Raw genomic sequence first — 22,414 nt, forward strand, 5'->3', positions numbered from 1 at the left:
CACATAGTTCAAATAGCTTGGTTCCAAGGTTTCAAAACACCTCTTCCACCAAAATATGTGTGCTCCACCAATAGCCTTTCCTCTCCAAATAGGCTTAAAATAAAAGAAATCAAATGAAACAGAACAGGTAACAACAGAAATCCATCATATTTGCTTTGGCCAAAGATTCTGCCACCACCACTCACCCCACCTATCACTACTGGAGTCATTAAGAACACAACAGTTAATAACATTGGGGAATTCAACTTGTGAAAAGGGGATATCTAAAATTATGCAATCACTGTGAAAAAGAAAGGCAGCAATAGCTTCTTAATGTTACACTATGGAAAAAGTTAGGTCACTTTTCACTCTAAAAGCTCTTTGTTGTGAAGCAATGAGTTGTGTGGGAGATTATGAGGAATCTACCTGTAGGGTCGAAGTCCTGGGCACTGACGCAGCGTTCAACCTTCTGCTTCTTGTCTGCTGGAGACTCTCTGCTCAGAATGCTGCCATGTCTGAAGCAAAACAAAAAGAAGCAAAGATGGAGGATCAACCAAGACAACAGATACTATAAAATCATAAACACCAAACGACCCTGCAGAATTTAAGAAATCTGCACAGCTCCTCACATGTATCTAGTAAAGGAGTAAAATTTTGCTGCTACTTCTATTCTGCTGTCTAAATCTGCAGAGAATATTATTTTTAAAAATTTAAGGTTTTATATAAAGCTGAGCTGAAGCTATCCTAACTTTGCAGGCTGTGAAGTTGCAATACCCAACTGAGGGTATGAAGTTGACCACACACACCCTCTCTATTTACCTTCAAGTTTGTCTTCTGTAAATGGTCACAGCTATGGTAATCTCAGCCATTTTGTTCTACAGCACCTGAAGACAGGGAAGACGTGCCTAATTCCTGCCTTCCAGTTCAAGAAGTCACAGGAGACACAAACCCGAAGATAAACTAGGGTGGGGTGGGGGAGGGTGTCAATTCTGTGCCGAAGTTTTCTGCATGGAAAAACTCTGATTCCTAGCCCTACACAAACAAGTGCTGGGCTTTCCACATTATTGATACAACCAACTCTCCATTTATGCTGGGGGTACGTTCCGTGCTTCCACACAGATCGGTGAAATGTGCATAGATGAAGAACACCCTGGAGAATCCTAGTAGCTTGTGAGGAGACCCACCCCCACCCCCCGAGCCCAAAGAGGATGTCCTCTTTGGGCTCCAGGGAAGGTCTCCTGGCAAGCTGGAGGGGCGGTGGGGATCTGTTGAGGCTATTCAACATTTCCACCTAACAGCTCAACAAAGCCCTGCCCTCCAGCTCATACAGAGACACATACCCCTGCACAAACCAGAGGGGCAGCGGGGCTTTCTCAGCTAATGTGCAGGGAAACAGTAGTGGCCACTGTGCTACCCCACATACCAGCTGTTAGGTGGGAAGGCTTAGCAACCTCAATAAATCCCTGCTGTGCTTCCAGCTCACAAGGAGACCAAATAGAACATCCTCTTCGGGTTCTGGTGAGGGTCTTCTTGCAAGTCACTAGGACTCTCTAGGATGCTCCCCATTTCCAGATCCCCAACATCATGTGTGTGCACAGTCACATGCAAGTAGATTGCACAAAAATGGGGAGTTGCCTGTATGTAGGGAGGCAATGTGTGCCTAAGAAAAGCCAACTTTATGCAGTTGCAGATCCATCTCTGATAGGTAAATAACCCTTGGAACTCTTAAGCACACACAAGCACCGAGCTGGATCCAAGAGCTCACTTGTCTGTGCAAGTATGGTAGTCGGCCAATATAATCTTGATTATGAAGAGAATATTGTAGGTAGTATGTAGGTAGTCAAATTCTCAAACACTCACCTTGTAGGTTTTTTGAGGGGAAACCTATAATATAAAAAAACAAAATAAAAATTAGCATAGAATAGAATCACACGAATAAGAATTCTAGCATAGCTCTATCATTCCTTTGCTGCTTCTCTCCACACACAAACCTCAAAGTAACCTCACAGAATTTGGCATAATTACCTTTAGCAACTACATATTTTGACTGCTACTATTAAAAACACCAGTTAGAAAGGTGTGTGAGTACTTGTTGCACACCAAGTAAATCTGTAGGGCAACTCACTTCATTCTATATACATCTACCTTCATAAAGGTGGCTCAAGCTATACAACATTACTGCATAGCGAAGCAGCTGTTTTAAACCATTGACATTTCTCTATAATATCCCCACTCCCATGCTGCAGCAAAGCATCTGCCGTTAACCAGGGCAGATTTGTTCAGAAGCCTGAGGACGTAAACACTCCAAAATGCAGTTCTGGGAGAATAAACTCCAAGCTTATCTCCCATAGCCTCAGTCTTTCTTACATGAGAATGCCAGTCACCAAACAATGTTGCATATGTCAGGGGAGAACTGTTCCAAAGGGATTCTGTGATAGATTCCCGGAAGCTCCTGGGCTGCAGGCCAGCTTTCCCAGTCTCTCGTTCTACACACACACACACACACACACACACACACAACCAGAGAGAGAGAGAGAGAGAGAGAGAGAGAGAGAGAGAGAGAGAAGGGATATGGAGGCAGGGCAGCCAGCAAGTCATGATCACAGGGAAACCTCACACAATCCTTCACATATTCAGCTCATTCACTGAAAAGTAGAATCTAATAATGTCTCATTTATACCTTCCAGTATAAAATTCTTTTATTTAGTGCTCAGTTAACCAAAATAGTCAAGCTAGACTCTGACCACCTTCCTTAAAAAGGATAATTCAGTAATCTCTGAGATATTCCACAAAGCATAGAACAACGCATATTAAACCAAATATGATTTTAATATGTCCATTAAACAAAATAGAAAGATTTAGTTATGCAAATAGTTTCTTCTTCTCATTCCACTTATATAACACTCACAGCACATGCAAGTCTGATGAAGACAATCATTTTTACTAATATATCAACCCCATATGGATGATTCAGGCAGAACTGTGTATAGTACTGGTGCAAACTACAGCGATGAGATTCAATTTAGATTTGAGTTTTTTAAGATTTACATTCACATCCAGTGATTACACTTCTGCTGTTTCTCCAGATACTACATATAAACCAGCTAGTCAGTTTCATACTTCTTGCTCTCACTAAAGCATTGCTTTGGGTTTAGGTGAGAGAAACACAATTCTTAAAGAAACCGCTATACTACAGTTCCAATGATGACAACAGGATTTGTATGACACAGACTAGAGAAAACCTGTCAGCGTAGGACAGAGCTTTCCAAATTATGTCGCGACACATTAGTGTGTCAGCTGTAGTGTGTAGGTGTGTCAAGTGAACGCTCCCTGCTCTCCTCCTGGGGCTGGAAATGGGTTAGTTCAACCTCTGGTTTCCTAGTAAAACTGATTTAATGTGTCACAAAATGATGGATGTTAAAAAATTGTGTCACCAACATGAAAAGTTTGAAAAGCTCTGGCCTAGGAGAATGACCAGCTGATATACACTGCCAGAGTTGCTCCCAAATTTCATGTACATAAACCAACAAAAACATTTTTAGTAGAAGAATAGGACAGCAGACACAGCCAAAAAGTGACTCATGAGAAAATGATGCACGGTATTATTTGCTTTAGATTTCTGGCTGTTCTACAAACACTTCTAGTCTCCACCTTCAATGCAATAACATTAAAGCTTCATGATTTAAGGAACTCAGAACTTGAGGCAAGTTATAACATCCAATTTCAGATTTCACAGTGTTATCAAATTCAGTAGTAGGCATGTCTAAATATAAATACAGTAAATGTGTTAAGAATTTTTTTGTATGTACTATTAATTTTTAATTTGAATACCAAGAGACATGTGGCCAATGTGGCTTAGTTTTTAAAATAAACAACTAGATACTATGGCAACAGGCAGACAACCAACCAGTTCATAATATTTTTTCCAACTATATGCTACAGTGAAAATTTCTGCACAGGGCAGCCTGGCTAGTCACCATGCTCTGGTAAACTCCAGGTTGAACTGTTGCAATATGCAGTACATGGGGTTGCCCATGGAAACAATCCAGAAAATGCAAGGATGTCAATATGCGGAAGCTAGGATCATGATGGTGACAGCAGGTCAAACACACATAAACCACATTTTACAGCAGCTCTGTTGGTTGCCAATTGTGTTCTGGGTCCAATTCAAGGTGCTTACACTTGCATAAATCCCTTAAAAGCTTGGGCCCAAATATCTAAGAGAACACCTGTTTCCATATAACCTGCCTGTGCCTTTGGATCTGCAAAAGAGACTGGCCTAGTAGTTTCTGCACAGTACAAAATACATAGTACAGGCCCCTAGAAAAAGACATTTTTTTGTGGTGGTTCCACATATGTGCAACTTCCTCCCCACTGAGATGTACCCAGCCTCTTCATTATATATATTTTTCAGAAAACAGGTTAATAAAAATTGCTTTTTGCAGGCTTTCGGAGGAGGGGTAGGGTAAAGATTTGATAGCTGATCTCACACAGTTGGGATCCATACAGAAGTGAAAAATAATTTAATGCTGCCTTTTCCTAATGTGCCTTAGAGTTATGAAATTGTTTTCATGGTATTTTAAATTGTTGATCCAACTGCACTGTGGGCTTATTGGCGAAATGCAATATCCAAGATTGATAGAGAAAGTTAAGAGTAGCCATTGTTTTAAGAGGTTGCTGTGCCCACTAAATCTAAGTATGGGCTTTAAGCTCGATTGGGAAATCAATGCATTAGGCTACTGTTTCTGCCCTATATGTGCATCCCATGATGAGACTGTGCCACTTCAGGAAAAACTAAAAGCCAGAGCCACCATGGTGCAACCCTGGATGCTGTGTTCAAAGTCTGCTTCTCACATTCCCACCCAATTCCTATGCAACCCACTCAAGCACTTAAGAGATTCCAAAGCTTCTCAGCAGCCTCAAACAGCAAGGTGCATTTTTATTTTACATATATTGCCAGCAACAAAGTACAGTGCTGCTCTTGTTCCAAGCCAGGCTTCAAGCATATAGATTAATATCTGTCTCAGCAAGAGGGTTAGAGAAAGGCTGAAGATAGAGGGGGTGGAAGTGTAAAAGTCTTGCTACTTAAGTTTCAGCCACAGTCCAGCCATTCAGACCCTGCTCAAGCAAGTTCCTCAGCACTGTTCCATGACACAAGTCCTCTGAGTTTTTCCAATAGCTGATGTCAGGGCTTTTCACAGAGAAAGAGCTGCATTTACAGAGCCAGCAAGGAAGGAGGGCTTCCCCAGCTACTCTCAATGTGGTCATTGTGCTGCTCTGTAGCTGCAGCCAGAGCAGAGCCTTGCAGATTGGTTTTAGCTGCTGCAGAAATTATGCCTCTTTAGAAAGAAGGGTGTTTTACAATCAAACATTTCCAGCCCTGAATACTGTACTTCCCACGGGGCAGTTCATTCTACATCTAAGACACTATAAGTGTTTTAGGCCCATTGAACCTGTGGAACAAAACTAGTTTACATTTGGCAAGGTACTCACAAGACAGTATTGTTAAGTGCCATGACACCAAATTTTCCCATCTCAAAGGTTTCTAAAGACCATATTTTCACTGCACAGAAATACAGCCGTCGTCTGACACTACCAATGGGAATTAAAATGAATGAAGTCATCCCTTAATTTAAGCATATTGGGATTAGTTTGGAATCAGGATACTCCAAACCTGGTATAAATTCCACCCTACACAACTCATCATGCATATTCCATACTTACATAAAGCATTCTGTTTTGAGGTTTAAGTAGCAACTCTTTCCATATACATGCTCAGCGGTCCTAAGTGAAGTGCATTGATGCCACATCCTGCACACCTCTGGGATCTAGCATAGTGATGATTCCAACAGGCATGTTGGGAAAAGCTACCAGATCTCCAAAATGGGGGGGGGGGGATCTAAGGAGAAAGTGAAATCATTCTTCCCCAGTAAGTTACACAACGTAAGTGCCTAAACAGGAATGCTAGTTAGTAAACTAGAATGTTTCCACATCTTAGATTTCATGGACTGCCCATAACACAGCAGTTTTATTAAGATCTCATAAATCTGAGCATTCTGGTATTCTTCTCACCAGACAGAACCTATACATTACTGAGATTCCAAACTATGCTTCCCTAGAAATCATCCGGCCATTGTCCCAAAATACCTGTGAGCCAAAGGGTATATATATGTTGCTTGATGCTTAGCAGTGAGGTAATTTTAATCTATTTCAGTATTTTAACTGCTGTATGTTTTAAAGTATGGTTGTGAATTTTTATTTTTTTTTAGTTTCTTGTTTTATCTTTTTGTAAACCGCTTTGAGGATTTTTACAATCAAGTGATATATACATCTTATGAAATAAATAATTAAAATTATAAGTTATGCAAGTTCTTTTCTTCTACCTGGAGTATGTATGTATTTTTAGGTAAAGAAATTCTGTCTAGTCTATTATTTAGCTGCATCATCAAAAGTGACAATTTAAGGAAAAGTTGAATCCCATTTGATTAAAATGTTGCTTTGGCTACCCCAAACAATAACTTAAAAAAAAAAAAGATAGCCTTGCAAACTGCCTGGGAAATAAGTTGTATGTAAATCGATTTACCCTGTTCTCCTCTCAGTTTACTGTTATATTTTATCACATATACTGACTTGGCTATTGTGTACACAAATAATATTTAAAAGGAAGAATTTTTTTATAGAGAATAGATGAGGCACACCTGTTTCAAAAATAAAAGCAGAACGATACTGCAAGATATTTAATAGAAGTACAGTATGAACAGGAACACTATTCTACATTTGCATATTATCTAGGAACATGCAAAACATTAAATCACAGTGTTGTCTACACTAAGTGTCAATGGCTATTCAGATTTTCTGTCAAGAGTCGCACCCACTCCTACCTCAAGATGCCAAGGACTGAACTGCATGGAAAACATGTGCCCTACCACTAAGCTTCAACCCTTCTCCATCTGTCCTGGATCATCTTCACAAAACTTGCCCATTTAAAGAAGAGACTGAGACTGAGAGACAGAGAGATCACTAGGGTTAGACGAAAGACATGCAAATACTGTAATCCAAAGCCTTCCCTTCCATATATTTCTGCTGAACCGTTGCTGACAAAACCAGCTCTGAAAACTAAAATGTCCAATTCTATTCAGCACAAAGAGTTGTCAATTCTCACTAAGTTCAGAGAAAGGTGAAAGCTCACAATGCCTTGTCTAGTCAAGCACATCCCTTTTTACACAGCTGTGCCCTAGAACAGGAGTAACTGGAACACTGCCTCCTATGAAAAAATACTGCTTCCTTTGAAGCAGTTTCCCCTCAAGGAAATGGTTTCACAACATCCTCCGCCCATCACATCTAATCTAACATCCATGCATTAATAGGCATGATGGATACCATAACACTCTCCGTGCTGTCAGAAACCCACACAGCTGCTTCACCACACATGGTGTATTGCTGATAATACAACCGAATCTTCAGAATGTTTTCTGTTTGTTATTCAGCAATGTTCTGCAGAAAACAAACTACCAATTTAACTCCCTCATCCTATTTTTTAAAAAAGCAATAGTAATTCAGCACATAGATCCTGTCAGCAGTTGTGCTTTTGAGTGCCTTATGACAAAAATCTATTGGTCTGCTTTAGAAGCATATGTCAAATTTATTAAATGAACCATAGACCATAAAAATTACAGCTCCTTAGCATTTACTCCTATCAATTTACATCCCTTGGTTAAAAAGCAGTCCTTTTGCTTTTTTCTGGTAAGAATAAGAATGAGATATGCTATATTCAGGACTACTACAGAGATAAGAGATGATCTAGTATACACCTAACAGTAACTACTAAATGAATATGAAACAGATTAACCTACAGGTAAATCACAAAAGCAGGTTGAATGGTTCCAGCAAAGTAGCATAAGGATTCAGCTGAGGATTCTGCATAACGGAGGCAGTGTTGCTGTCTGCCTCTTCTGTGTGAGACATTTTTCCTGGCTGTCAAACCTTTGTTCTCAAACCGAGGCTGAGCTCAGATTTTTTGAAATATGCTTTTTTAAAAGTAGGAGCTAGACCACAAAACACAAAACAGTTGTGTACAACATTCTCTTCTCTGTTAAAACATTGTTTTCCATAAAGAAGAATGTTTCACCTTTTATTATTCTGCACCAAGAAAAGCTGTTTTCTATCCCTCTTCCCACATCACACATCAGAACAAGGAAACAAAGACTTACAGAGATTACCTGGATTGAAAGGGACCAGAGAAATTAGCCAGCAATACTATTTCTGATGAAGGTCAAATTGCTTAAGAAACCCAGCCACCCCATCTGATTTTGGTGGCTCCTTAAAAATGCTCATCTGATATTCTTGAAAATGCATTTGGTCAGTCCACTTGGGATAGGCAAAAAGAGGTGGAGTTTCTTCATACCTCCCTCCTAGCTATTATCTCAGTGAAGACTGCTAATGGAAAGGAAGAAAACAGCATCTACGTACATCTTCGGGAAAGGACTTCAGCCAGTAGGAGGAAGGACAGCTTAGGTCTGAGTATTTAGCTATCTTAGAGACCAAAAAAATATATTTAAAAATATAATTACAATAGCAGTGTGTGGGGAGTAAAAAAATCACTGATACTACAGCCACAAATTGGGTCAGAGTTCTTTTTTGTGATGTTCACATCTCAATATATAGGTTTATTCTAATCTCTTCGTAGAATAAATTGTATCTATATATTACAATTTAATATCTAACTGCTATCATTTCTTTACATCTGCCAGCAAATTACTTGGCTTCCCAATATAAACATAGGAACACACAGGCTGTCCTGTGCAGTCAGACCACTGGTCCATCTAGCTCAGGGATAATCAACCTTTTTATACCTACCGCCTACTAACGCATGTTTCTTGATGGTAAAATTTCCTTACTGCCCACCAGTGTTTGATGTAAGGAGGATTCAGCTTGTGCCATAGAACCCCCTACCGCCCACCTAGAATCCTGAAAAGCCCACTAGTGGGTGGTAGCAACCAGGTTGACAACCCCTGATCTAGCTCGTACTTCCTACCTACACTAACTGGCAGTGGCTCTCCACATTTACAGACAGAGCATTTTCATCCATAGCTGGATATGCTCAGATCGTATAAATCTTTCGCCTTTTACTGAATTTGAGATCTTATGTATACAGCAGCTGTTGCGCTACTGAGCTATGCCCTTGCTCAAAAAAGGGTGAATGTAGTTAAAAATGATGCCTGGTGAGCTTGTAACTGTGAAGGAGTAAGAACAGCAACTAGAAGACAAAGCCAAGTACTAGAGATCCCCCACCCAAGGCAATCTTGACTCTCACTGCTTTAAGCAGAGAAGTGCACCTTGGAGGAATGAGGGGCAAAGGAGAAAAAATGCATTGAATTTGCATCCTCGGTTCCAAGAAGTTGTACCTTCCCAAAAAAACCTAAATGTGCAGATTTCCCACCAATCAAGGGGTTTATTCTGTTTGCAAGAAGACCTCTGGCCCACTCTTTTTAGGACTCCCCCACGTAACTATGTCAATAAATCTCCTAGCTTGCCTACCAGTCCAGCTCACTGTCCAATCCCTGCCCTTTACTGCCTGGTCAATTTTGGCCACACTTCCAATTCTACTTTGTGTTCAACTAGATGGTTTTACTGGTTCTAAATCCTGTCTTTCTTTGGCACTTCTCTCTCATATAGACATGTTGGCACCTTTTATGTGGTGCGCTAGTCCAGAACACTTCTATATGCAGAATTCATTTGCTCATTAGAGTTCTAATCCTGCAAGGACTTCCAGAAGTTTACACCTGGCAACTATAAAAATAGCACCAACATTCAGGAATCCTATCCCTTCCTCCCACAAGGGAGAATGGAGGTCAGCAGGTCAGTGCAGAGAGCAGTCAGCTCACTGCTCTTCCGGAGACATAACCAATTCAGCCCAGGGGAAGGAGGGCAAGGATGGAAGGGCTGTTTTCTTTTTCTGCCCCAATAAACATAATTAGGATTGTGAGCAGTGCTGGCGGGAGAGAAATTTCTTCACGCTACACTGTCTGTTTGTGTTTGATTAATGTAAATCTTCCCAAGGCACTAACCATGCCTCAGGCAACATGATGGCTGAAGCTCTGTTAACAAGCATCCATGCAGCTGAATACAACAGATAGAAAACACAAAGGTGGTAGTAGTAGGGGGGAATCCTCAAGAATTCCCCCTAAAATAATCTACTGTCTGTGATATCACTTCATTCTCACATTACCAGGGTAGGAAACCAGAGAACTGCATGGAATAACAAATCTGAAAAGGAAACTATAGCATTTCTTTACACTTTTCCTGTAGCTTACAAGACAGGCATCATATCATCTGCAGTCTGGATCAATTTAAGATTCTTTTTTTAAAAAAAAAACTGCTGTGATGAAATACAGCAAAGTCAGTGATTTCCACATTACAGACAACACACGAGTCCCAACCAAGATAAAAGACTGAAGAGTTTAGCAAAAATTCCTCCAAAAAAAAAAACCCTCACATGCAAAATTAGAAACATTTACTATGCTACATAGGAGTTTGATGCAGACTCCTAGGATTTGGTCAAAAAAGTAGGTGCTAAGCCAAAGAGTCCAAATTTTGTCCAGTTACCATGGTGTCAAGACCTGACACTGCCCAGACCCCGGGGAGATTTTTTTCTGAGATTGTCTTGAGACCTCATAGAGAACCACAGTGCAACTGAGAACCCAGAGGAACCTGAAGTCAGAAGACAGCCTGAAGCTCCCCCACTTCATTGGTGGCTCTACTGCCCCCACTACACCAATGGCAACATCACAAGCCCTGCCTTGATCCCTGATTCTCCCCTTTTGCCCCATGGGCCTCAAATGCTCTGTCACCAGGGGACTCCTCAGGAAAAACGGTTTACTTCAGAGGAGAGAGAAGAACCAGCCTCAAACACCAAGCAGATGACCAGGAAGAGGAGAGGCTAACAGTCTTAATATGTCTCTGTCTCCTCTGGACCCTTACTGGATTAAAAGCTCTATACTCTTAAATGTCCAACTCACTTGCTCAGCTGCTGCTCCAACACTGCCCCGGATACACTGAAAATGCAGACATCTCTCTGTATAACCAATATGACTTTTTTATATAGTGCTGGAAATCTGATCTAGGAAACTTGGGTTTAAATGACAGTTCAGTTGGAAGCCAGATGCCCTGGGCCACAGCCTCTCTCACTAAGCCTCTATCAGCCTGCCTTTGAGGACTTCATTAAGTGGTATCCTCAGCACACGGCTGACAGGAGGTTGAAACTTCCTCATTCCTAGAACTTTCAACTGTCCATACTTTATGCATATTCCCATATATGACACAGATACTTTGATGAGGAACAAAAAATTAAACCAATTCTGTTCCTCATTCTTTTACTCTCATGTACTGAGTAACTAGATCGCTCCAGTTCCCTTAGCTGTAAACAGGTATAATGTTACTTACTTTTGTTCAATCTGAGGATTAAATGGAACTCTTGCCAGTATTAGTGTGTCTTGATTTTTGGTGATGTAAAAAAATCCATATTTATTATGTATTAAGATAAATGATATCTTGCCTTAATAATGTCCAAGGTAGCTAACATCCTCAAAAATGCACCACCAAGCAACTAAAACAATTTAAAGCCAGAGAAAGAGGCAGTATGGCAAGTAATTAAAACATCAAAGTCAGCATTAAAGGACAAATCAAATAAAAAGCCCACCTAGACACTCATATATCATCAAGCTCTCTGTTAAACCACTGGTATTAACTAATTTGTTGTTGTTGGGTTTTTTTTTACAATTATTGTTATTTTATGTTAATGTTCCAATTATCATGATTTGTTCAAGGTTATAATGCAGAAAGGTGTAAAGCAAGCAGTGCTTTTAAAAATATCCTTCAGCAAAGTGAAAAGCTCTCAAAACACCACTCCCATTTACTAACTGAACCATCAAATCATCATTAGCTGGGAATAAACAATCCCAGTGACAAGTTATTTTAAAAGATTTTACGGATTCATTACTGCAGTTTCAGATGCTATGAAATGCTGACCCTACTATATCTGCTATCAACATATATCAGAAGGGCTGTAATTCAGTGGTACAGTACATGTGCTGCATTCACAGGGCCCCATGCTCAATCCCTGGCACCTCCATACATTATGAATAATAAATACTTATGAGCATACATAATAGCCGCAGTGACTAAAAACTGAACAAACAGAAAAAGCTGCATGAATGAATACAGCCATTTCACCGAGGGGGTGGGGGTGGGATGGAGTACATGAAGGTTGCAACAGCTCTGTAAGGCATTGTGAGAATGTGATTTTCAGCACAAGTAAAAGAACAAAGACATTTACCACACTGTAAGGAGAAACACTGCAGATATATGATCATTCAAAAAAAAATTTGTTCACAGAGCTAAGAGAGAGGAAAGGTAGGCCTATTAAGAGGAAAATACTGACAGGGAAAACATACATGACAAAGATAGCATTGTTTTGTGTTTTATGATACTTTACTCAGACGGAAAAGGCTGTATTTTATTTGGTATACATTTGCAATTTAGCAAGTTAAAAATAGATTGCATATGGATTGTCAGATCAAAAGAAGTGTGTAAGTGGCTTAAATTCTTTAAATGCCTCTTCTTTCATGCAGCATAAGTTGCCTTAAAATAAGACTGCTTTCCTGGAATATTTATTCAGCAAATATTTATATATCACCAACATTAAGAAATAATTATCATGGCAAACAGGATAAAATAAACAATAAAATTACATTTATAAAACTACTACAAAATACATAACTAATCAGTAAAGGTAAAGGTAAAGGTACCCCATACCATTTGGTCCAGCCGCAGATGACTCTGGGGTTGCGGCGCTCATCTCACTTTATTGGCCAAGGGAGCCGGCATGACTAAGCCGCTTCTGGCGAACCAGAGCAGTGCACGGAAATGCCATTTACCTTTCCGCCGGAGCGGTACCTATTTATCTACTTGCACTTTTATGTGCTTTCGAACTGCTAGATTGGCAGGAGCTGGGACCAAGGAACGGGAGCTCACCCTGTCGCAAGGATTCAAACCGCCGACCTTCTGATTGGCAAGCCCTAGGCTCTGTGGTTTAACCTACAATGCCACCCGTGTCCCTGATCAGTAGATCAAGTTAAAACATAACTGAATCATGCCCTCAGGGAAAGCAAGGGTGAAAAGATTAGTTCTACACAGGTATTTAAGTGCTGTACTGTAGGTGTCTGTCTGACAAACACTGAATTGGGAATGCATTCCAAAGAAAAGGTTCCACTATACTAAAAGCACTGGTCTTAGGGGACATAAGTTAAATCAACTTCTCATCTTGGGAAATATCATTAAAAATCAGACTTATACCTTGCTTATCTTTCTGCTATTTCTGTTATAAGGTCTTTTCATTTTCAATTTGGCCTTTGCTTTTCTTCACACCCTGTTTGCTAATAAATGAACTCCTTCCTGTTTTAGATTACTAGAGGCATGATCCCGTGCAAGAACAAACCAAGCAAATTGGAGCTTCTTGGAAAAAAACAACACAAGAAGCTCTCCTGCTGCTCAGAACAAGATATGGTAAATATTTACGCAGAATTCACAGACCTTTACCCCAAATAAGGAGCCAGGCATGGGAAATGAGCAGCTTCCCAGAGCTCTACACAGCGGATATGGAGGAGTCCCGGAGGAACGGAAGTTTTATCACCAATGGAAGATGAAGTGCAGTGACTACAGTCCTGGGTCATACTAAAAAGTCTCTAGTTTCCCTTCTGCAAAGATTTGTATCAGTTCAACAGTATGCACAGCCACAGATTGTCAAGCAGTCTTGGATAAGTTCAGCGTCTCAACACATCAGACTAAGACAAGGTGTCAGCAGTAACACTTGAATAAAAGTTTAAGAATAAGAGTCTAAACATCAGCAATCAGTCCAACAGACTGAGGTGGAAAGGGCTAGCAAGAAGAGAAAATATATAGATGTTCATATCAGCCACTTCCTGCATCTTAAGAGTAAAGGCAAGAAGGCTGTGTGTGTGTGTGTGTGTGTGTGTGTGTGTGTGTGTGTGTGTTTGGGTGGGGGGGTGGGGGAATTTCTCTGCCTCTCAATTTTCTCCAGTTTTTTAAAATAAAATTGGAGGAGGGGAGAGAATCTGCAAAACTCAAGAGAGAACTGCTACTACATCAGTCTAGATTACTAAACTAGAAACTCTCACATTTCATTTGAGAAGAGTAATTTCAAACATTGTAGAATGCAGAGTATCTTAAGATATATTTTGGCCAAGCTAGGTGTCTACCAAGCAATGGCAAGGTATTTTATACAACACAGCTTCCAACTTCTCTTGCTTCTCACTAGCCTCAGATTCATCCTTCTTCTGCATTAAAAAAAGAAACATCTGTCACAGAATAAATCAACATGTGAAAAAGTTGAACAGTTTCTTTTAATTCATGCAAGCTTTCAAAACCCATAATGCTCAATGTAAAAAAAGTTCAGAATTTCAATCTATGGGTCTTTTGACATTGATGAGAGCAATAAACATGAATCACCTTAGTATTCATGTTTGGAGCAGATTATTTAGAACTGGGGTAGCCAACTGGATGGCTACCAAATATTTTGGACCATAATTTCCATCAACCCAAGCCAGTAGAATTGTAGTCCAAAAAATCTGGAAGGTACAACGTAAGCTACCTCTGATTTAGAACAATTCCAAACTTCCTTCTGGTTGTGTCTGGTAATGAAATGAATGTGACCCTCCTGAACACCATCAAGAGATGCTTGGGAAATCAATACCATTGACTATAGCATCTTCCTGAATCAGCAGGTTAGAACGGGGCTGGGAAGCATGGTGTTACAGTTGTTTCAGTCCTTCATGTCAAGTTGTTTCCACACAATGCCACAAGGCCAAATTATCAAACAGGCTGCTAAGGCTCTGGCTTAGAGCATTTGATTTTCATATTAAAATCTACTAATTTTACAATTAAAACACCAGTTGTGCTGGAAGAAGCCAGTGTTCAAAATTTTTTCTATTATTATATACATGATGTATATGCTTCGTTTAGTAAAAGTGAGGAAAAGTTTATTAAGCGGCCCACTTAGACTCTCAGCAATTTTCAAGTTTGAATATTGAACTAAGTGCTATTAATCCAGTCTAGACTGTTGCACATTATAAAACCATGCTGTGCTTGCTACTTGAAGCATTCTAACATTCACTTCAAGCTATCATACAGTGCTATGGTTTCCTTTTTCATTTATTAAACCACCTGAGAATGTACACATCATATGTTGTTCATGATCTCTGTATAGTATTAATAGAGAGAAACTGTAGATATAAGAAAGAAAGAAAAAAGGCAGCAACTCGAATAATGTGATGAATCTTAGAGGCAACTCCAGTATAGGCTTTTTGTGAGTACCACTTAAAAACTACAAAAAAGAGCTAACTATTAAGGCAACAACAAAAGAACAAGTTGCAAGATGATTATAATGGCAGGAATTAAATCATCTATTGCACCTACCTAGATCAAGGTACTTGTAAAGTATTTATTCATTCAGTACTTACCAATAGTTCTGGAACAATTGGCAGGGGATATCTGCACTGGCAAAAAACATTTTAGAAGTCCCACAGGCAATCCCATGCTATCTTCAGCACCAGCCCAGAACACTGCAGGTCACTACTATATGGGCTAACATGCCTAAATCTATTTGAAATCCATACACCTGGGTACTTATAAGTCTAGAACTGCACACACCCAATATCAGAAAGCAATAGGATGGATACAGAATAAAAAACAACAGTACCTATTTACATTCTCCCAGCCTCTGAAAACACAGAGATCCATTGCCTGAAACAGTTTCAGATGCTCAAATCTCAATGTTGGAGACCAATGAGAAAATTTAAGCCCAGAAAATGTATGAGGCTCACAACAGACCTTCTGATTCCCACTCGTCACACATTAATCATTTTTTTTTGTCACTGATAAAGCTATTGACTTTTTTCCACACTGATAATTTCACTCCCTTCCCCTCCAAGCCAATAAATGATCAATAGTCTTTTTTTCCAGGCCTTCTGGTGTCGCTTCCCAAATTTATGTTTAACAGTAACATGCACTGCTACTCAAAACAATGCTTTGAAAAGGGGGGGGGGGAGTTTGAACAATCATAGTGGTTAACTTTTTGTCATTACTCCATTTTTTCTTTTAAATCTGTTTTCACAGAGACTCTTGAATTTAGTCTGATTGCTTACCTAATAATGGAACTAAGAACCTGCATAGTCCAGAGGATAAACAATGAAAAATCAGCAATTCTCTGCCACTGAACTCTGATTGGCTGGTTATAATTTAAAAATTAATTCTTGGAATTCTTTTGATGTGAAGAGCTGAAAAGTGCTAACTACACACCGTAGATCACCATGTGAACATTCACCTTACTAAATGAGGCCATGTGTAGAAAAATTGCGAAACTTTTTTTTAAGCCACCATGCTGATCTTCAAATCAGCAACCAGTTTATGAATCTGTGAATATTTCCCCTCTCCTGGAGATTTCTAAAGCAGATTATACTGTTGCAGGCAAAGATGGGCTGTGCATCTGCACTACCCTACTTCACATTGTGCATAACACTCAATTAGAACAACAACCTCTAAGCAGTTTACAGAAAGGAAAATTGAAAATATTCTTTAAAATTCTATCTATGGACTATTCTAGTCCTTCTCTAGTCCAGCCTAGAGCCCCTCCCACCCCTTAAAAAAAAGGCATCTGGCAACAGTAGCAAGGACAAAAAGCTGTGAAAATAGGGAGAATCAATCCCTGTGCCCTTGTACCCTTTCTAGTGCAGCTGGAACACAACAGGAAGACAGGCCCTGGCACCCACCGCCAGGCACGGACATTGGTAATATGGTGTGCTGTGTGAGGCCAACATTTGCTCCCCACCCCCAGCCGACACACCCCCTTCCCAAAGCTGGCTAAGCAAGGCACCAGGCTTTGGGAAGGAGGCATAAGGCTCTGACAGGGTCCTAGAGCCCTCCCATCTCCTTCCAAAAGCTAGGCAGGCGCTAACTAAGCTTTACGAAGGAGTAAGGAAGGTTCTAGGACCTTGCAGAGTCCTCACATCTCCTTCCCAAAGCCCAGCACTTACTAGGCTTTGGGACGTAGGCAGGAAGGTACTCTCTCAGCTCGGCACCCTGTGCAGGGGAACCAGTCGCACTGCCCTAAATCCACCTCTGCAATAGGTTTTGCAAGGTCCACCAGGGTCTGCCTTCCTCCACTTACTGGAGAGGAAGAAAGAAAGAAAAGGGAGGAAGAGAAAAAGAACACATCTCCCTCTTCTTATTTTTCCCATAGCTGAAGCTCTCCTCCACAGCGTAACTCTTCCATAAAGAAAATGGAGTGAAACTCGCTTGGCTTAGTTTCCAAGTCACTCCCATGTGAGCCTGGGGAGAAAAGTCATGCATTTCTACCAATAACCAAATCAGCCTGACATACTGCTGATTTAGACCAAAGAGTACCTGAATAAATAGTCATTTACATAGTCGTCTCCTCACTATCCCCAATGTCTGCAGTGTTCTCATCTTGAACATGTACTGATCAATTATAAATTACCACTTTCCTATAACGTACCTGTATGTATGTTATAAATATATGAATATACTGATCTACAGGAGAGGGAGGACAAGACCACCTAAGAACCTGCTCTAGCAGGACTATCTCTCTGGGCCTCCCAACCACCACCTGTCCTGTGTAAGGATTCTCATTACTTTATACAGTGCTGTTAATACTGTTTATTGTGTTTTCTAAAAGTGTTATTTGAGGTTACCATTTCAGCGACCTTGGAAGGATTTGCATCTTGAAAAACAGGAGACATATATATCTCTATATAGATATAATTGTTTTTTTTAAAAAATACCCAGTATTAATGGGGGAAATCCAAAGCATTTTTTAATTGTGAGTGCCATCCACACTGTTAATCTTAAATGAACTGTGACCAAAATCCACACCAGTAAGTATTCAGAACCAGTTAATTCAGATCTGGAGAAATATTTTGTAGGTAAGATCTGTTCAGCACAGATTTGAATTTTTAATTAATTTTAATAAAAATACCAAACATTAAATTATTTCAAAAGGAGAGAAGAATGATTATTACCAATGTGCCAATTTAGTTCAACATAAATAATTGTTCACATACTGATGAAACCTTTGCTTCACCCATGAGATGGTAACCAAGGGGTCTTTTGGTCTTTTATGCTTTTTGCACACAATCAATGTTTGGCAAAGAAAAAAATGTAAGGAGACTACTAATGCAACACAATTCTCTTCAAAAGACCAAGTCAGTGCAACATCCCTGGGAGAGCTCAACAAGACAAAGAAACTGTACATTACCATTATCTCCAGCTTTCCCTGCCAATCTGCTTAACAGTTACAACAATACCACCACCAACCCAATGTGCACTCAGGCACACACAATCCAGTATATGGATTGATACAGACATACAACCAACTCTGGGAAATTCCAGCTGCCAATGGTATTACTATACATAGATTCTGTCACTATGCATCTCACAGCAAAATGAAAATAACTAACTATTGGTCCCATTAGTGGCCTTTACAACAAATTGGGAGCAGACTTCTACCTAGGAAAATCTCTGAAAAGAACAGTCCTCCTTTGACGACAAACACCAGAAACCCAGTCATCTCTGTGGTCATTTTACCTCACTAACAGCTAGCTTTGCTGTTTTTCTTGCTTGCTTATTTCTGATTAATCTGATCTAAGTGGTGATTTAAATAAGAAATCTACCTCGTTCAGTAATGGCATTCAGAATAAATCCTCAATACTAAGATGAAGCAAGAAGGGTTTCTACAAAAGCTGCCTGCTCTACACTGCCAGGACAGGCAGGCAAAAGGCATGTTTTTACATTGATGTAAGCTTCTACGAACTTCCAGTACAATTCAATCAGCAGCTGGCCTGGAGACTAAGCACTGTTCCAGTATCTCAGGAAACACAGTGCAGATCAGAAGGAACCATTTCCCTGCAATGCAAACAAATGATAGGGAGAGGGAAGATTTTAGAAGTATGTCTCAGTCATCCTGATGTTCTTGTCAAAGGAGTAAATAAACAAAGAACTTCCAGCAGCTATGGAACAACTGATGTAAAAAATGGGATTCTTGTCAACTGGCTGCATTCCAGAATACAGCAGAGAACATCAAACTGCTTGTGACTCACAGCAACTTGTTGCAAGGTTAGTTTTCATCCTCAAAGCTTAATCATCTACTATTTTATTAGTGAATAAGGAACACTTCTAGAAGGACATTTTCACATCATATCTATTTCTGCACCTTTGTTCAACACCTACCCACTAAGCACAACTGCTAAAGGATGTCAGCCTGCAGAAAGGCCAAAGAGCTCCAAAAAGCTTTCCACACTCAATGGGAGAGCTGAGTCACCACAGCTGGAAGCTCCTCTATAATATGCCAGCTTCCTATTCCCAAAAGTTGAGATATTATTTTCTGATTTTCCCAAAAAGCACATAGAATTTCAGGGGATGTGAAAGACCATACAGTGAAATCATCAAGTAGGTATGTTTCCTTATTAACTGATAACCCTCAAGTATGAGAGAAAGGAAAATACTTAGAACTTATTATCTATAGCTAAAACTTGGGAAATATTTTTCTTGATGTTTTCAGCAGGCTACTCAGTGAAACAAAGAGTATGGGCCACCTAATTAAAAAAAAATTAAAATGGGCTAATAACTTTTGTGAACTTATTTTCAAAGCCAGGCAAAAACTGTTATTACTACTCTACTGCACAAGATTTTCTGAGAGTTCCATGGGAATAAGATCTTGCTACAAGTACAGTGGTACCTCAGGTTACAGGTTGCAGACTCCGCTAACCCAGAAATAGTACCTCAGGTTAAGAACTTTGCTTCAGGATGAGAACAGAAATCGTGCTCCGGTGGCGTGGCAGCAGTGGGAGGCCCCATTAGCTAATGTGGTGCTTCAGGTTAAGAACAGTTTCATGTTAAGAACGGACCTCCAGAATGAATTAAGTTCTTAACCCGAGGTACCACTATAAAATGCTTGTTATCCCCAACAATAAAAGCAGGGAATGGAGTGCAGGAGAGTAACTTGCAAGGGATATGGTAGCCCCTGAAACAGGTAAACCAGGACAAAATTTTCTTATGGCAAATAAGGCTTACACCACGTAGGGGTGAGGGAGGGGACAGCTCTTATGTTGTTGTTTAGTCATTTAGTCGTGTACGACTCTTCGTGGCCCCATGGACTAGAGCATGCCAGGCACTCCTGTCTTCCACTGCCTCCTGCAGTTTGGTCAGGCTCATGTTTGTAGCTTCAAGAACAGCTCTTATAATATGTTCCTAAAAATCAGTGTTCACACTAAAATCAGTGCTTCCACACTAAAGTAATTTTATGTGTATATAGAGGCATTTTTACCTCCATGTTATATTGTAAAGATGTAAAGGTTGCAATCTCAATATTTTGTTAACTTACCCTTTGCTGCTGTTACAACAAGGCAACAATAAAACATTTTCCTTTTATGCCAGAACCCTACACAACTTTCTGTATCTCATCCAAACACTCTCATGTCTACTCAGGACTGTGACATTTAATTGTAGAGTGTATGACTTCAGCAACAAATTCAGCTTCACTGACAAAACTCTGGATACTTTAATGCCTCAATTCTACATGGACTGAAAAACATCTCAAGTCTATAAAAGCCACCCTGGGGTAATGGTTACTCAACCAGCCAATAGAAACAGAAATAAAACATGTGGTACAAAATGCGATAAGATCATTACCCACAAGAGCCACTTCCGCTTTTGAAACCACAAAAAACCACAGCAGAAGGCAAACCACAGCTTTTTTTCCCCAGAAGCTTACAGTGGGTCCCCAGTTTGAAATATGCAGCTATCTGTGATAAGATCCAAGGAGATTCCTTTGTCCTCTATCCCAGAATTCATGCTTATTTCCAGGAAGTAGGCAGATCAATTCCCTTTACACTTCATTTTATGGATCTATTATTGTTCATTTTATGCGACAAATCAAACTGACTCAAAATGTTATATAGCACTTTTCAATATGAAGATAACTCCATCTCTCTTCCACCCACTGTCCTGTAATACAAACTTGAGGTTTACTATTCTGTTCCTATTCAGCTGTTCTGTAGTGATCAATAACACTACCCAGACAGAAAAGCCATAAAAATTCTGCAGCTGAAGCCATTCTGCAGGTATAGGAAAGTATACAAATTTAATCAATAATAATAATAATCCTTATTTCTGACTATTTACAAGTTCTGTTGCCTTCTGTACCTTATTCATCACTTCTTGTATGCAGTTGGATTGTTAATGGCTAATATCACCCTTTCCACCCTTTCTGGTAGCATTAGTATCCTACCTTGCAAAAACAGAGCGTAAATGAGTTGATAAATATCTAAACAGCAGCAAATAAATACTTGGAATAAGCTTATGATACCCATCCTCAGTCTTCCTCTCCCTCTCATATACAAAGAGTCTTGAATAGAATAAAATGTGCATAATAGCTATAATAAATGGAGTGGCAATTTATAGAATCAGTAGCATCAAGTGGTAAAGTACCACTTCAGTTGCAGTGGGAGCGCTTGTATATTGTATACTCATGTACAGAAAATGAATATGTACCAGTGAAAAAGATATGTCAAATCCTTCTCTCTGGCATTATTTTTCTACATGCAGGGAGCATAAATTGGTCCCTAGCACCACAACCAGAGTATAAAGAAATCTGTATGCTCCCAAGACCTACTGCTTGTTTTAATTTTGACAGCCAAACATGAATGAATTTGCAATCCTGCAATTTCTTTCAATTCTTATATATAGTCTCTCCAAACTTGTATCCCCCCTCCTTTGCCTACATCTGGTGCCAAAAATCAAATGACCCTTCTTCATGCCTCCAGATTCCAATAACACTTCCTCCAGGCACCTTCGAATACTGGCTCATTCGAAATTCCACAAAAAACATGCCTAAACTGCTCACAGATTACCATCAGCTTTAATTTTTCAACATTGGAAGCTATCCAAACACTATGCCATGTGACATGATAAACCAAGACTATGAATAGAGAGGGTCTGAGATCAGTTTCCTACACAAACAGGAACTATTTGGCCAGACCAGGACACATCGCTACAATAAAAACTGCTTGAATAAGTCAAATTTATTTGCATCACATATTTAGTTCAGGAGTGCAACAAACTGTTCCAAGTGTGCTGCCCTTGTAAAGCCACACCTCATTCATGTGAGTACAGGCAAAAAGATAGGCAGTTCTCCCTTTGGCAGTTTACGCATGCCATTTCTTTATCCACACTGAGAGGCCCTTCTGGTTAATTCACACCTTGCACTTCATGCTACATCCCCCAATGAGATCATTAACAGAGAAGCCATAATTTCACTGAGCTGTTTAAACAAGTTTAGAAGCTT

The 22,414-nt window shown here is 39.9% G+C and overlaps 1 protein-coding gene and 1 long non-coding RNA gene across 5 annotated transcripts in view; one reads left to right on the plus strand and one right to left on the minus strand.

Annotated features, from left to right (window-relative positions):
• The window catches only part of LOC307203804, a 446,600-nt gene that overhangs the window by 125,776 nt on the left and 298,410 nt on the right, over positions 1-22,414 (plus strand). The gene's annotated exons all lie outside the window — the stretch shown is intronic.
• Positions 1-22,414, minus strand: part of ARHGEF12 (Rho guanine nucleotide exchange factor 12) — an 88,744-nt gene that overhangs the window by 53,384 nt on the left and 12,946 nt on the right. For 3 of the 4 annotated variants that reach the window (XM_079954641.1, XM_079954642.1, XM_079954640.1), the window contains exons 2-3: positions 1,840-1,863; positions 406-494 (exon numbers count right to left, since the gene is read on the minus strand). In XM_079954641.1, the coding sequence (XP_079810767.1) occupies positions 406-494; positions 1,840-1,863 (113 nt within the window). Of the gene's footprint in view, positions 1-405; positions 495-1,839; positions 1,864-8,198; positions 8,214-22,414 lie in introns of those variants that run through there. The other variant, XM_079954643.1, reaches the window with a different exon arrangement.

Source organism: Podarcis cretensis (assembly GCF_951804945.1).
Source record: "Podarcis cretensis genome assembly, chromosome: 15".
Taxonomy (NCBI): Eukaryota; Metazoa; Chordata; class Lepidosauria; order Squamata; family Lacertidae; genus Podarcis; species Podarcis cretensis.